Source organism: Rhinoraja longicauda, chromosome 16, assembly GCF_053455715.1.
Source record: "Rhinoraja longicauda isolate Sanriku21f chromosome 16, sRhiLon1.1, whole genome shotgun sequence".
In the NCBI taxonomy this organism is placed as follows: domain Eukaryota; kingdom Metazoa; phylum Chordata; class Chondrichthyes; order Rajiformes; family Arhynchobatidae; genus Rhinoraja; species Rhinoraja longicauda.
The window spans coordinates 18,056,122-18,069,013 of NC_135968.1; the positions used below are offsets into that span (position 1 = coordinate 18,056,122).

Consider the following 12,892-nt stretch of genomic DNA (forward strand, 5'->3'; position numbering starts at 1 on the left):
GAGGTGGGTGTGGTTTGCATTAGTATTATGGTTATTAATTTATTGAATAAAAACAAATTAAATATCATCAGCGTGTTATCGCAATAATGGACCTGCGTGTTATTGCAAAAATGCAGCAAGTATGAATTGTATTGCTTCCATGTCGCGACATACAAACTAACTCTCTGTTAACTACAATCAAATCCAGCTGTGAGCTAAAACACAGGCGTCGCCCTCGAGTTCTGTCGCTGAAGGTCATCCCGCAGCCGTTACCCTGCTGGGAGACGTCTAGAGGGTGGAGGAACTGCGAGGGGCAAGGGCAGCGAGGTGTACATAGCGAAGGGAGGAGCAAGGAAGGCATGAGAGAGGGGAGGAGCGTTGGGAAGGACAGAGCAGAGGGATAGAGGTGTTGCATTGAGTCACAGAGAACATCAGAGGGAAGATAGAGTGGGAAGAACAGAGAGACGAAGAGGGGAGATCCTAGAATGACAGAAAAATAGGAGGGAAGAACAGAAAAGAACGTAAGAGAAGAGGGCAGGGAGAAGAACATCGAAGAGAGGGCAGAACAGCAGAGAGGGGAAAGAGGATAGAGGAGAGGGAGGACCAGCAGAGAGGGAGAGTAGAGAGGGGAAGAGCAGAGAGAAGGAGAGAGGGACAGCAGAGAGGGGAAGAGGATAGAGGAGAGGGAGGACCAGCAGAGAGAGAGAGTAGAGAGGGGAAGAGCAGAGAGAAGGAGAGAGGGACAGCAGAGAGAGAGCAGAGAGAAGGATCCGCTGTAATCCCCTGTTGGAGATGGCGGTTCACCGGCTGGTGTTGATCAGACACGGGGAGAGCACTTGGAACGAGGAGAACCGCTTCTGCGGCTGGTTCGACGCCGACCTGTCCCAGACTGGGATGCGGGAGGCGAGCAGGGGGGGTGAGGCTCTGAGCGACGCCGGCTACCAGTTCGACCTGTGCTACACGTCGGTGCTGAAGAGGGCCATCCGCACCCTGTGGACCGTGCTGGAGGGGCTGGACCAGATGTGGCTGCCTGTGGTGAAGAGCTGGCGGCTCAACGAGAGACACTACGGGGGTCTGACCGGCCTCAACAAGGCGGAGACCGCGGCCAAACACGGGGAGCAGCAGGTCAAGATCTGGAGGAGATCCTTCGATGTTCCCCCTCCTCCCATGGAAGCCGACCACGACTACTATGCCATCATCAGCAAGGTCAAACACATACGCACCTCACTAGAAATGTATCTACATGCAAATAATCTGTGCAGACTAACAAATTACAATGATTTTTTTAAAATCAATTATCAGATTTTTTTTCTTATCAAATATTAAACATTATTAAACAATATGTCTGCGTTATATTCGCCCCGTTTAGTAAAATGTATCACTTATATTCAGTTAAGACCATCCAATAATCTGTGCATAACAATTTGCATTGATTTTTTAAATCAATTATTAGATTTTATCCATGTCAAATATTAAACATAGTAGCATCTAAAACCATATTTCTGCATTATATTTGCCCAGTTAAGTAAAACGCATCACATATTGAGTTGTATCCATACAATAATCTGTGAATAACAAGATTTTGCATTGATTTTTTATCTGATTAGATTTTATCCATATCAACTATTAATCATAATAACATCTAAAACAATATTTCTGCATTATATTTGCTCAGTTAAGTAAAATGCATCACCTATATTCAGTTGACTTAACTGTGCAAATGTAATTCTTGTACCTGAAAGATAATAGTTCAATTGCATTTTGGATGCTAGTAAATATATTAAGCTGTTTCTGCATGCTAAATGTTGCTGTATTGAATTATTATCTTTAATGTACAACAATTATATTTGCACAGTTAAGTAAAATGCATCACTAATATTCAGTTATATCCCATAAGAATTGCAACTTTTAACATTGGTGTACTCTGGATGCTGGTAACATTAAATTGTTGGTTGACACAAAATGCTGGAGTAACTCTGCGGGTCAGGCAGCATCTCTGGAGAGAAGGAATGGGTGACGTTTCGGGTCGAGACCCTTCTTCAGACTGATCAGCGGGTCAGGCAGCATCATGGAAGTCAAGGAGTTGAGACATACGGGTTCTGACTGAGAGTTCTGATGTCCAGCATCATCTGCTTACGCTGACTTTACCGATCAAGCTCTCTTACAGTCTGAAGAAGGGTCTCGACCTGAAATGTCGCCCATTCTTTCTCTCTAGAGATGCTGCCTGACCCGCTGAGTTAATCCAGCATTTTGTGTCTATCTTCGATTTAAACGAGCATCTGCAGTTCTTTCCTAAACATTAAATTGTACATGTATGTGGAGAAATGTTGTTTTATTGAATTGATACCTTTCATATACAACAATTTTATATGCACAGTTAAGAAAAATGCATCATTTATATTCCATAGCATTGTAATTTTTAAAAATGGATCTACTCTGGATGCTGGTAACATTAAATTGTGCATGTACAAGTAGAAATATTGCTTTATTAAATTGATATATTTCATGTACAACAATTATATATGTGCAGTTAAGTAAAATGCAGTAGTTATATCATAGAGCATTGCCATTTTTAAAAATTGAATGACTCTCTTTATTAGTAACTTTAAATTATGCATGTACATGAAGATTATTTAGCTTTATTGATAACTTTCAATCAATTCAATAACATAATATTTCTGCGTGTGCAGCACAATTAAGTAAAATGCATCAGTTATTTCCCGCAATTTAAACAAAAATGATTTGCTTGTACTCTGGATGCTGGTAATATTAAGCTGTGCAATGTATTAAATGTAGAGGTTGGATTCATAATTATGGACCTACTTATCAATTTTAATGAAACATAATTATTTTGTTAGTGTGTTAAATCAGTAAATTCATGCTGAAAAAGAGGTAAAAAAAATAGAGGTGGCACAGTGGTGCAGCGGTAGAGTTGCTGACTTACAACGCCAGAGGCCCAGCTTCAATCTTGACTTAGGGTGCTGGCCTCTTCAGAGATGCTGCCTGAGCCCTCTGTGTTATTACAGGACTTTGTGTCTATCTCCTGCATTTAGAGGTGTCTGCTTACATCACAATAAGCAAGAGAATCAATGTTCATGCATCAGAGAGCACCCTCACTCAAATATCAATCAAATGTTAGCATTAATTTTTCAGTGCCTTCGTGTAAAAATGAACCTGCAAATTATAAACAGACACTGTATTGCAGAAACAGTTTTATATAGCAAATCACATGAGGGGTGATCTTATTGAGGTGCACAAAATCATGAGAGGAAAAGATTGGGTAAATGCACAGACTTTTGCCCAGAGTAGGGAAATCGAGAATGAGGGGATATAGGTTTAAGGTGCGAGGGAAAAGATTTAATAGGAGCCCGAGGGATAACTTTTTTACACAAAGGGTGGCAGGTATATGGAACGTGCTGCTGGAGGAGGTAGTTGAAGCAGGAACTATCATTATATTTTAGAGACATTTGGACAGGTATGTGGAATGGATAGGTTTAGAGGGATTTGAGCCAAGTGCGGGCAGGTAGGACAAGCATAGAAGGGGCATGTTGGTCGGCATGGGCAAACTGGGTCAAAGGTCTTGTTTCCACAATGCATGACTCTATGACTCCATGGGTCAGGCAGTATCTGTGGAACGATTGGACAAAGTTGGTGTTTTGAGTCGGGACCCTTCAGACAGATTCTTCTTCAGACTGATCAGTCTGAAGAACGTCCTGACCCGAAACTTTGCCAGTCCATTCCCTCCATATATGCTGCTTGACCCGCTGAGCTCCTCCAGCACTTTGTATTTTGCTCAGAATTCTAGCGTCTGCAGTTCCTTGTGTCCCCATCCACAGATTTATCCACGTTATTTATATACATGCATGAAGTCAACAATAATGTATGATCTTCATAGCCTCAACATCATCCTCCCATGGGCACAGGAGGCAGTCTTAGAGTTAGGTGGGAAAATAGAGTCTTAAATATACAAAAAAAAATAGTTTGATAGTTTAGTTTATTGTCACGTGTACCAGGTACAGTGAAAAGGTTTTTGGTTGCGTGTTATCCATTCAGTGAAGAGACTACATGATTACAATCAAGCCGTCCACAGTGTACAGCCTCAAGATAAAGGATATAGCATTTAGTGCAAAATAAAATCCAGTAAAGTCTGCTAAAAGATAGTCCGAGGGTCTCCAATGAGGTAAATGGACTGCTCTCTAGTTGATAGAATGGTTCAGTTGCCTGATAACAGCTGGGAGGAAACTGTCCCTGAGTCTGGAGGTTTGCATTTTCACACTTGTGCACCACTTGCTGAGTTACTCCACTAATTTATCTATCCACCTATTACCTCCCATGCTTTCTCCTGCCTCTCCTCTCTTCCAGATTTCTTTCCCTCCTCTATAATCAGTCTGAAGAAGTATCTTGTGTAAGAAGGAACTGCAGATGCTGGTTTAAACTGAAGATAGACACAAAAAGCTGGAGTAACTCAGCGGGACAGGCAGTATTTCTGGAGAGAAGAAATGGGTGACTTTCGGGTCGAGACCCTTCTTCAGACTGGTATCAAGAAATATCTATATTGGAAATGTCATCCATACATGTCCTCCAGAGATGCTGCCTCATCCACTGAGTTACTCCAGCACTTCTCAGCAAAGCCACCAGCATAATCAAGGAACACTCACCCCGGTCACTCCCTCTTCTTCCTAACCCTAACCCAGCAGGTCAGGCAGCATCTCTGGACAAAATGGATGTGTGATGTTTTGGATCGGGCCCACTCTTCGGACTGATGTAGTAGGTGGTAATAGGCGGACAGGTAAAAGGGGTTTTGATAGACAAAAAGACACAAATGTTGGAGTAATTTAGCTGGTCAGGCAACATCCCTGGATAAAATGGACAGATGACGTTTTGGGTTGGGAACTTTCTTCAGACTAATGTAATTGATGGTAATAGTTGGACACAGATGAGGTGGGGTAGTTTTGAGCGACAAAGGATACATAGCGCTGAAGTGACTCAGCGGGTCAGGCAGCATCTCTGGAGAACATGGATAGGTGACGTATCGGGTCGAGACTGTGGTGCTGTCCAAGGTGCTGAATTCAGAATACCCCATGACACTAAACTAAAGTCTACCGCTTGATCAAAAGGTAAATCCAGAAAGGTACGGCAATGATGTGTCCGAACCTTGCGTGGTTCTTGCGCCTGACACTGTGTCTGAACTTGAGACTGAAGTTATGTCTGTTCTTTCAGGACCGTCGCTACACTGACCTGTCGGAGGAGCAGTTGCCCTCCTGCGAGAGTCTGAAGGACACCATTGCCCGTGCCCTGCCCTTCTGGGAGGAGGAGATCGTGCCGCAGATTAAAGCCGGGAAGCGGGTGCTGATCGCGGCTCACGGCAACAGCCTGCGAGGAATCGTCAAACACCTGGAAGGTGAGTCACGGAGTCATATAGCGCGACAGGCTGTTCGGCCCAACCATTCTATGCTGGCCAATATGCCCCATCTAAGCTCGCCCCATCTGCCTGCGTTTGGGGACATACTCCCCTAAACCTTGGCTATCCATGTACCTGTCCAAGTGACTTTTAAATGCTGACAAAAAAGACACTAAGTGCTGGAGTACCTCAGCAGATCAGACAGCATCTCTGGAGAACATGGATAGGTGGCGTTATGGGTCGTAACCCTTCTTCAAACTGATTATAAGGTTTCAACCCACAACGTCGCCTATGCATGTTCTGCAGAGAGGCAGGAAATTCTTCTTCTTTATAAAAGCCTTGATTAGACTTAGCGGCACAATGGCACAGCTGATAGATCCACTGCCTCACAGCGCCAATGACTCAGGTTCGATCCTGACCTCGGGTGCTGTCTGTGTGCAGTTTGCATGTTCTCCCTATGACTGCGTGGGTCTTCTCCAGGTGCTTTCTTTTCCTTCCACCTCCCAAAGACGTGCAGGTTTGTAGGTTAATTGGCCTCTGTTAAATTGCCCCCAAATGTGTAGGGAGTGGATGCGAAAGTGGAATAACGTAGAACTAGTGTTGATGGCTGATCGATGGTCGGCTCGGAGTTACTGCATCTGTGCTGTAACTCGAAACTAAACTAAGACCATTTGTAATGCATTGAGACATATTGTCCTTGGAGGAATACAAGATTAAATAAATGAATTATTTAATGAGGATATAAATTGTCTTGAGTCTAGAAGATTAAGCAGTGATCCAATTGAGGTGCTTTGAGATGACTGAATGATTCAAAAGACTTATATTGTAGTGGACATGGAGCTGTCCGTCGAAGAATGAAGCAGCACACGAAGTTGGTCCAACACCACTTTAATTCCGTACACCACTCCTCTCTCCTCTCTCTGCCGAGCTACAGCTTCCCATCCCCCCCCCCGGGGCACCTCGTGACCTCTCCCGAGCCAAAGGTTATGTACTGTGCGTGGTTCACCACCAGGGGGCGCTAAATGTACCCCCCCCCATGTCCAATACAAAATTTGTGGGCCCATGTCGCAGCACCCGAAAAGGACCTTCATACGGGCGCTGCAAGGGTGACCAGTGTGCATCGCGGCGAAGGAAAACATAAGATACGAGCTGTCGGCGAGAGCCGGAGGCACATACGATGGAGTGACACCATCCATGCCGAGACGTCGTTGGGACAGGAGACTGGGCGCCGAGCCTCTCCTGCAGACGGACCAACATGGATGACGGTGACTCCTGGGGGCCGCCTGCGGTTGGAATAAATTCCCCGGGCACGGAAAGCGGAAAGCCGTAAACCAATTATTCCTCGGCCTGTTGAAACCATACCCGCGGCTGGTTGGTCCAGAAAGCCGCCGCCGACCAGGCCCAACTCGCCCTGAAACTGCCCACTTTCTGGACCGCCCAGCCGCGGGCATGTATGGTTTCAACAGGCCGAGGCGCAGTTTTATCACGTCGGGGTCACCAGATGTGGCGGACACGGAGCTGTCCGTCGAAGAATGAAGCAGCACACAAAGTTGGTCCAACAACACTTTAATTCCGTACACCACTCCTCTCTCCTCTCTGCCACGCTCCAGCTTCCCATACCTCCCCACCCCACCCCAGGGCACCTTGTGACCTCTCCCGAGCTGAAGGTTATGTACTGAGCGTGGTTTACCACCAGGGGCCGCTGGAGTTTCTTCTCGACTGCATCAGCCTAGTGTCAGCAATTCCCTGTGCAAAAAAGAACCCTAAAAATCTATAACTTTCTCCATGTGAAAAGTTTTTACGGCTCTTTGTAGTTTTCGAGTTGCCGCATTCTTTTCAACCCTCACCCAAGGCCTCTGTGCTAGGGACACAAAATACTGGAGTAACTCAAGTAGCATCAGGTTGGATCCTGACTACAGCTGCTGTCTGTATGGAGTTTGTACCTTCTCCCTGTGACCATGTGGGTTTCCTTTGGATACCTCAGACACTCCAAAGACGTACAGGTTTATAAGTTAAAGTTGTAAATTGCTCCTAGTGTGTATGATAGTGCTAGTGTACGGGGTGATCGCTGGTTGGCGTGGACTCGGTTGGCCGAAGGGCCTGTTTCCACACTGTATCCATACAGAATGCATCCGTAGTCAAGATCGAACCAGGATTTCTGGCACTGTGATGCAACAACTCTACTGCTGCGCCACAGTGCTGCCCCCACGGGACATTTTGAATGAGTTGGGCCGAATGGACTGCTTCCGTGCTGTGTGGCTCCAGGGCAGGTTTGGGAAGGTGAATGGAGGGTTGTTCTTGACGCCGTGATCTTTCCCTTTGTTTGGCAGGCATGTCTGAAGAAGCCATCATGGAGCTGAACCTTCCGACGGGAATCCCCATCATGTACGAGCTCGACAAGAACCTTAAGCCAGTCAAGCCCATGCAATTCCTGGGAGATGAGGAGACAGTGCAGGCAGCCATGGCTGCCGTAGCAGCCCAGGGCAAAGCGAAGAAATGAAGCTCGGCACAAAGAGAGCGCAGCCTCCTGTAGAAAGATCAGTAGAAACCCACCATATAGCTTCTCAGAAATATTCTATAACTGGTTCTGCAAAACCATGAGACCACATAGCTCCTTCGTTTTGGAACACAAAGTGCTGGAGTAATTTGGCGGGTCAGGCAGCACCTCTGGAGGACGTGGATAGGTGACGTTTTGGGTCAGGACCAATCTTCAGCGTCTGAAGCACACAGATGGTAGTGGAGGCCAAGTCATTGGGTGTTTCTAAAGCAGATGTTGACAGGTTATTGATTAGGAAAGGCGTCAAAGGTTATGGGGTGAAGGCAAGAAAATGGGGTTGGGGATGGATAGATCAGTCATGATAGAATGGCAGAGCAAACTCGATGGGCTGAATGGCCTAATTTTGCTCTTATGGTAATGGATCATTTACTCCAAAGATGTTGCCTGACCCGCTTCATTACCCAGCATTTTATGTTTTAGGCAAGATTCCAGCATCTGCAGTTCCTTATGCCTAGTACGTGCTTATGCAAGGAATGTGCCTTGGTGCTCCGCTCACAAATGACAACACAAACATACAGTTATCATTTAAGAATAAAGCATAAACACATCGAAACAATAAGGATACAACATTACAGTCTAAACATGTGGGTGTAAATAAACCAGAGCAAAAACGAGACTACAGGGTGAAGTCTCTGGCCATGGGATTGGGGAGTGGGTTGCTGTTGCGGTTGACCATTTTGTGGCGTCGGCCCCTGGCCTCCAGGGTCTTGAACCACATGCTGTTGTGGTGCTTCATACCTGCCTGGAGATCCTTTCTCCACCTCCCCCGGTCACCTTGACAAGGAATTACTAATAAATCTAAAAGGGATTCAGGTGAAATTATTTTACCTAGTATCCGTACACTACGGATAGATTTAGGTTTATTCAGCTTTGGTTTGCGTGCTATCCAAACAGAAACAGATTGTATATAAATACAATCAAGTCAAACACCAGCGCAAAAGGTACAACAAAGTGGATGATACAGAATGCAGAGTATAGTTCTCAGTATTCCATAGACAAAGTCCAATGTCCGCAATGGGGTAGAAGTGAATTGGACAGTACCCTAGCTAATGGAAGGACCGTTCAGAAGCCTGATAACAGAGGGAAAGAAGATGTTCCTGAGTCTGGTGGTGCACGCCTTCAAGCTTCTGTACCTTCTGCCCGACGGGAGCAGGGGGGGGGGGGGTGGCGGGGGGCAAGGAAGAAGGAATGAGCAGGATAGGACAATTATGTTGATTATGTTGGCTACTTGTTTACTAATTTGGAGAAAGATAATTTCCTTCACTTAACAGTAGTTAGGTTATTTCAGTAAGTATCGGTTTATCTCTGTCACAGTAATTCAGAGGTGTCAGTGTTTGCCTTCCAAGATAAAGTCAGCTAGCTCTTTGAAAATTAAATCATCAATGGCATAGTCACAGCGCCAGAGACCCAAGTTCAATCCTGACTATGGGTACTGTCTATACGGAATTTGCATGTTCTATCTGTGACCGCATGGGTTTCCTCCTCATGTTCCATTTTCCTCCCATATCCCAAAGACGTGCAGATTTGTAGGTTAATCACCTTCTGCAAATTTTCCCTAGTGTGTAGGATAGAACTAGTGATGATTGTTGGTCAGCGCGGACTCGGTGGGCCGAAGGGCCTGTTTCCACTCTGTATCTCTAAAACAAAAAATTAAAACTAATCTGGGATTTTTGCTTGTGTACTTCACTGAACTATATGCAAAAAATAATAATTTCACTGTAACTCTGTTCATGTGATAATAAAGAACCATTGTGGACGGGTTACCCAGCTTCGCGGCAGGCGAGCAGGACTTGCTGACGGGGGGGATAGGCACGGCACCAGTCTGCCACGCGGCACCACCTATCACCTGCCACGCTTTGTCCTGCCCCCTCCTCTCTTCCAGCTTTCTTCCTGACTTCCCCCACCCCCTCCATAGTCAGTCTGAAGAAGGGTCCCAACCCGAAACGTCACATTTCCATGTTATCAAGAGAAACTCCCTGACCTGCTGAGTTACTCCAGCGCTTTGTGTCTTTTTTGTAAACCAGCATCTGCAGTTCCTCATGTCTCCATATGACACTGCAAATGTGTTTGGTGAAGTTTACAGAGACTTTGCTGGTGGTGTAGGGACATACGGATTAGCGGGGGGGTCTCGAACCCTCGGTTGGGCTAACGAGTCACGGGATGCGGGAGCGCGAGGTATAGTTGTGTCTGGCGCCCAGCTGGAGAGATGAGATTAGATTGTATTGGCTAGTTAAGTAGTGTGTGTCCAAAGTAAGCAGTTGCAGTTTGTTACGGTTACCTACGAATAAAGACCTTTGAACAATAACGCTCGTTTTGGACTCACCACATTGGTGACCCGAACGCGAAGAACACGCAGAATGTCGCAAGTGGGAGCGAGCGCGGGCGAGGTGCACCTACCGCCGTTCTGGGCCCATCAGCTGCACCTGTGGTTTGTACAGGCGGAGTCGCAGTTCCATATTAAAAAGGTGGATTGCGAACTGGAGAAGTTCCACCACCTCGTGAGCTGTCTGCAGGTGGAGGTGGCGGCGAGGGTCAGTCAATATCTGACCAGTCCACCCCAAACGGAGCAGTACGTGGGGCTCAAGAGGCTCCTACTGAAGAAATTCAGCTGGAGCCAGAACCAGCGGGCTCTGAGGCTGCTCCATCTACCAGCGCTGGGTCAGCGGCTGCCGTCCGAGTTGATGACGGAAATGCTGACCTGGGTGGGCGACCATCAGCCGTCCATGATGTTCGAGGCGGCATTTCGAGAGAAGCTACCCCAGGACGTCAGGCTGGTGTTGGCCGACGTCTCGTTTGACGACCCGGAAACGTTCGCCGAGAAAGCCGACGTGCTCGTCAGGGAGCGGCACACCCGGGACGACTCGGTCAATCGTGTCTCGAGGCCCAGCGGCAGTCGGGGGAGCGGCCGGGAGAGCGACGGCTTGGCCGCTATTTCGCAGTCTGCCAGGCAAGAGGGGGCTGCAGAACATGTTTATTGGTCGCGGGCACAACCAGCACGGCAGAATAAAAGCGGTTGGTGTTTCTTCCATCGGCGGTGGGGCAGTGACGCCCGAAGTTGCAGAGCCCCGTGTACGTTTCCGGGAAATGCCTGGGTCGATCGAACGTAGAGGCAGTTTCGATTGGCCGTAATTGCCGCCTCTACGTGACGGACCAAGAGACCGGGATTGTGTTTCTGGTGGATACGGGAGCGGTTGTGAGTATTGTGCCTCCCGACGGCTGTGAAGTTCAAGCGGGGGGGAAGGGGCCGCCCCTTATTGCAGTGAACGGTAGCGCCATCCGCACTTACGGTAAGAGGACTATGTCCCTGTCATTTGGGTCTAGGACCCACCGTTGGAATTTCATCGTGGCGGATGTGGGCCAGGCCATTTTGGATGCAGACTTCCTATGGGCGTTTTCGTTGGTCGTAGACGTCCACGGTAGCGGCCTGCAGCCCTCGGCCGACGTACGGCCCCGAAGTACTGGGCCTGCGGCCCCTCCAAGCGCCGCCCCACCCAGTTCAGCGATCCAGGCCATCACGGCCCTCGGTCAGTTCGATGCGGTCCTAGCGGAGTTCCCGCAGTTCCTCGTTCAGCGGTTCGATGCACCTTCCGAGAAGCATGGGGTGGTGCATTTCATTCCGACCGAGGGCCCGCCGGTTTTTGCCCGGGCACGGCGCCTCCCACCCGAAAAGCTGGCCATGACTCGAGAGGAGTTCCTGAACTTGGAGAGGCTGGGAATTGTGCGGCCTTCAAGTAGTCCGTGGGCCTCACCCTTGCACATGGTTTCCAAAGCATCTGGGGGGTGGAGACCATGTGGGGATTTCCGACGACTTAACGCGGCAACACGGCCGGACCGCTACCCGATTCCGCACATACAGGACTTCTCAGCTAGCCTGGAGGGGGCTACAATTTTTTCGAAGATCGATCTGGTGCGGGGGTATCATCAGATCCCGGTCCATCCGCTGGACATCCCAAAGACGGTTACCATTACTCCGTTCGGATTGTTTGAGTGGTTGCGCATGCCTTTCGGCCTTAAAAACGCAGCTCAGGCATTTCAGCGTCTCATGGACCTTGTGGGTCGAGGTTTGCCGTTCGTGTTTATTTATCTCGATGACATTTTGATTGCCAGCCAGGAGCACTTAGTCCACCTCCGCACTATATTCCAGAGGCTGCAGGACCACGGCCTGATTCTGCACCCGGACAAATGCCAATTCGGCCTGTCGGTGGTAGATTTTTTGGGTCACCGGGTTACATCGGCCGGAGCCACCCCTTTGCCAGCTAAGGCGGAGGCGGTCCGCTCTTTTCCACGTCTTACTACCATCAAGGGATTGCAGGAATTCGTAGGCATGGTGAACTTTTATCACCGGTTCGTGCCTGCAGCAGCTCGGGTCATGCGCCCCCTTTTTCTATGCCTCGCGGGTAACCCCGCAGAGTTGGTATGGTCCGCATCTGCAGAGACGGCTTTTGTCGCGGTCAAACAGGCCCTCGCCAACGCCACCATGCTGGTGCACCCGCGCTCCTCCGCCCCCACGGCGCTGACGGTGGACGCCTCAGACTTGGCGATGGGTGGGGTTTTGGAGCAGCAGGTCGAAGGTCAATGGCAGCCCCTGGCGTTTTTCAGCCGGCAGCTCTCGCGAGCCGAGCTCAAATATAGTGCGTTTGATAGGGAGCTCCTGGCCCTCTATTTAGCAGTCCGCCACTTCCGCTATTTTTTGGAAGGCCGTTCTTTCGTGGCCTACACGGATCACAAACCTCTAACATTCGCTTTTGCTAAGGTTTCTGATCCGTGGTCAGCTCGCCAGCAGCGGCACCTCACCCTAATTTCGGAGTTTACCACCGATGTCCGTCATATTGCGGGTAGGCTTAATACTGTTGCTGATGCCCTGTCCCGGCCGGCCATTCCCTCCGTTGCCGTGGTAGGCGGACAGGTGGATTTCCAGGAGCTAGCGGAGGCTCAGCACCTGGAAAAAACGGCCG

General features: G+C 48.4%; 1 protein-coding gene across 1 annotated transcript; it reads left to right on the forward strand.

The window, feature by feature from the left end:
• Positions 1-260: 260 nt before the first annotated feature.
• pgam1b (phosphoglycerate mutase 1b) lies at positions 261-9,598 on the forward strand. Its single transcript, XM_078413330.1, has 3 exons — positions 261-1,185; positions 5,200-5,380; positions 7,711-9,598. Exons 1-3 carry the CDS (start codon positions 772-774, stop codon positions 7,878-7,880), a joined length of 765 nt encoding a protein of 254 aa, XP_078269456.1. The 5' UTR covers positions 261-771; the 3' UTR covers positions 7,881-9,598.
• The last annotated feature ends 3,294 nt before the right edge of the window (positions 9,599-12,892 follow it).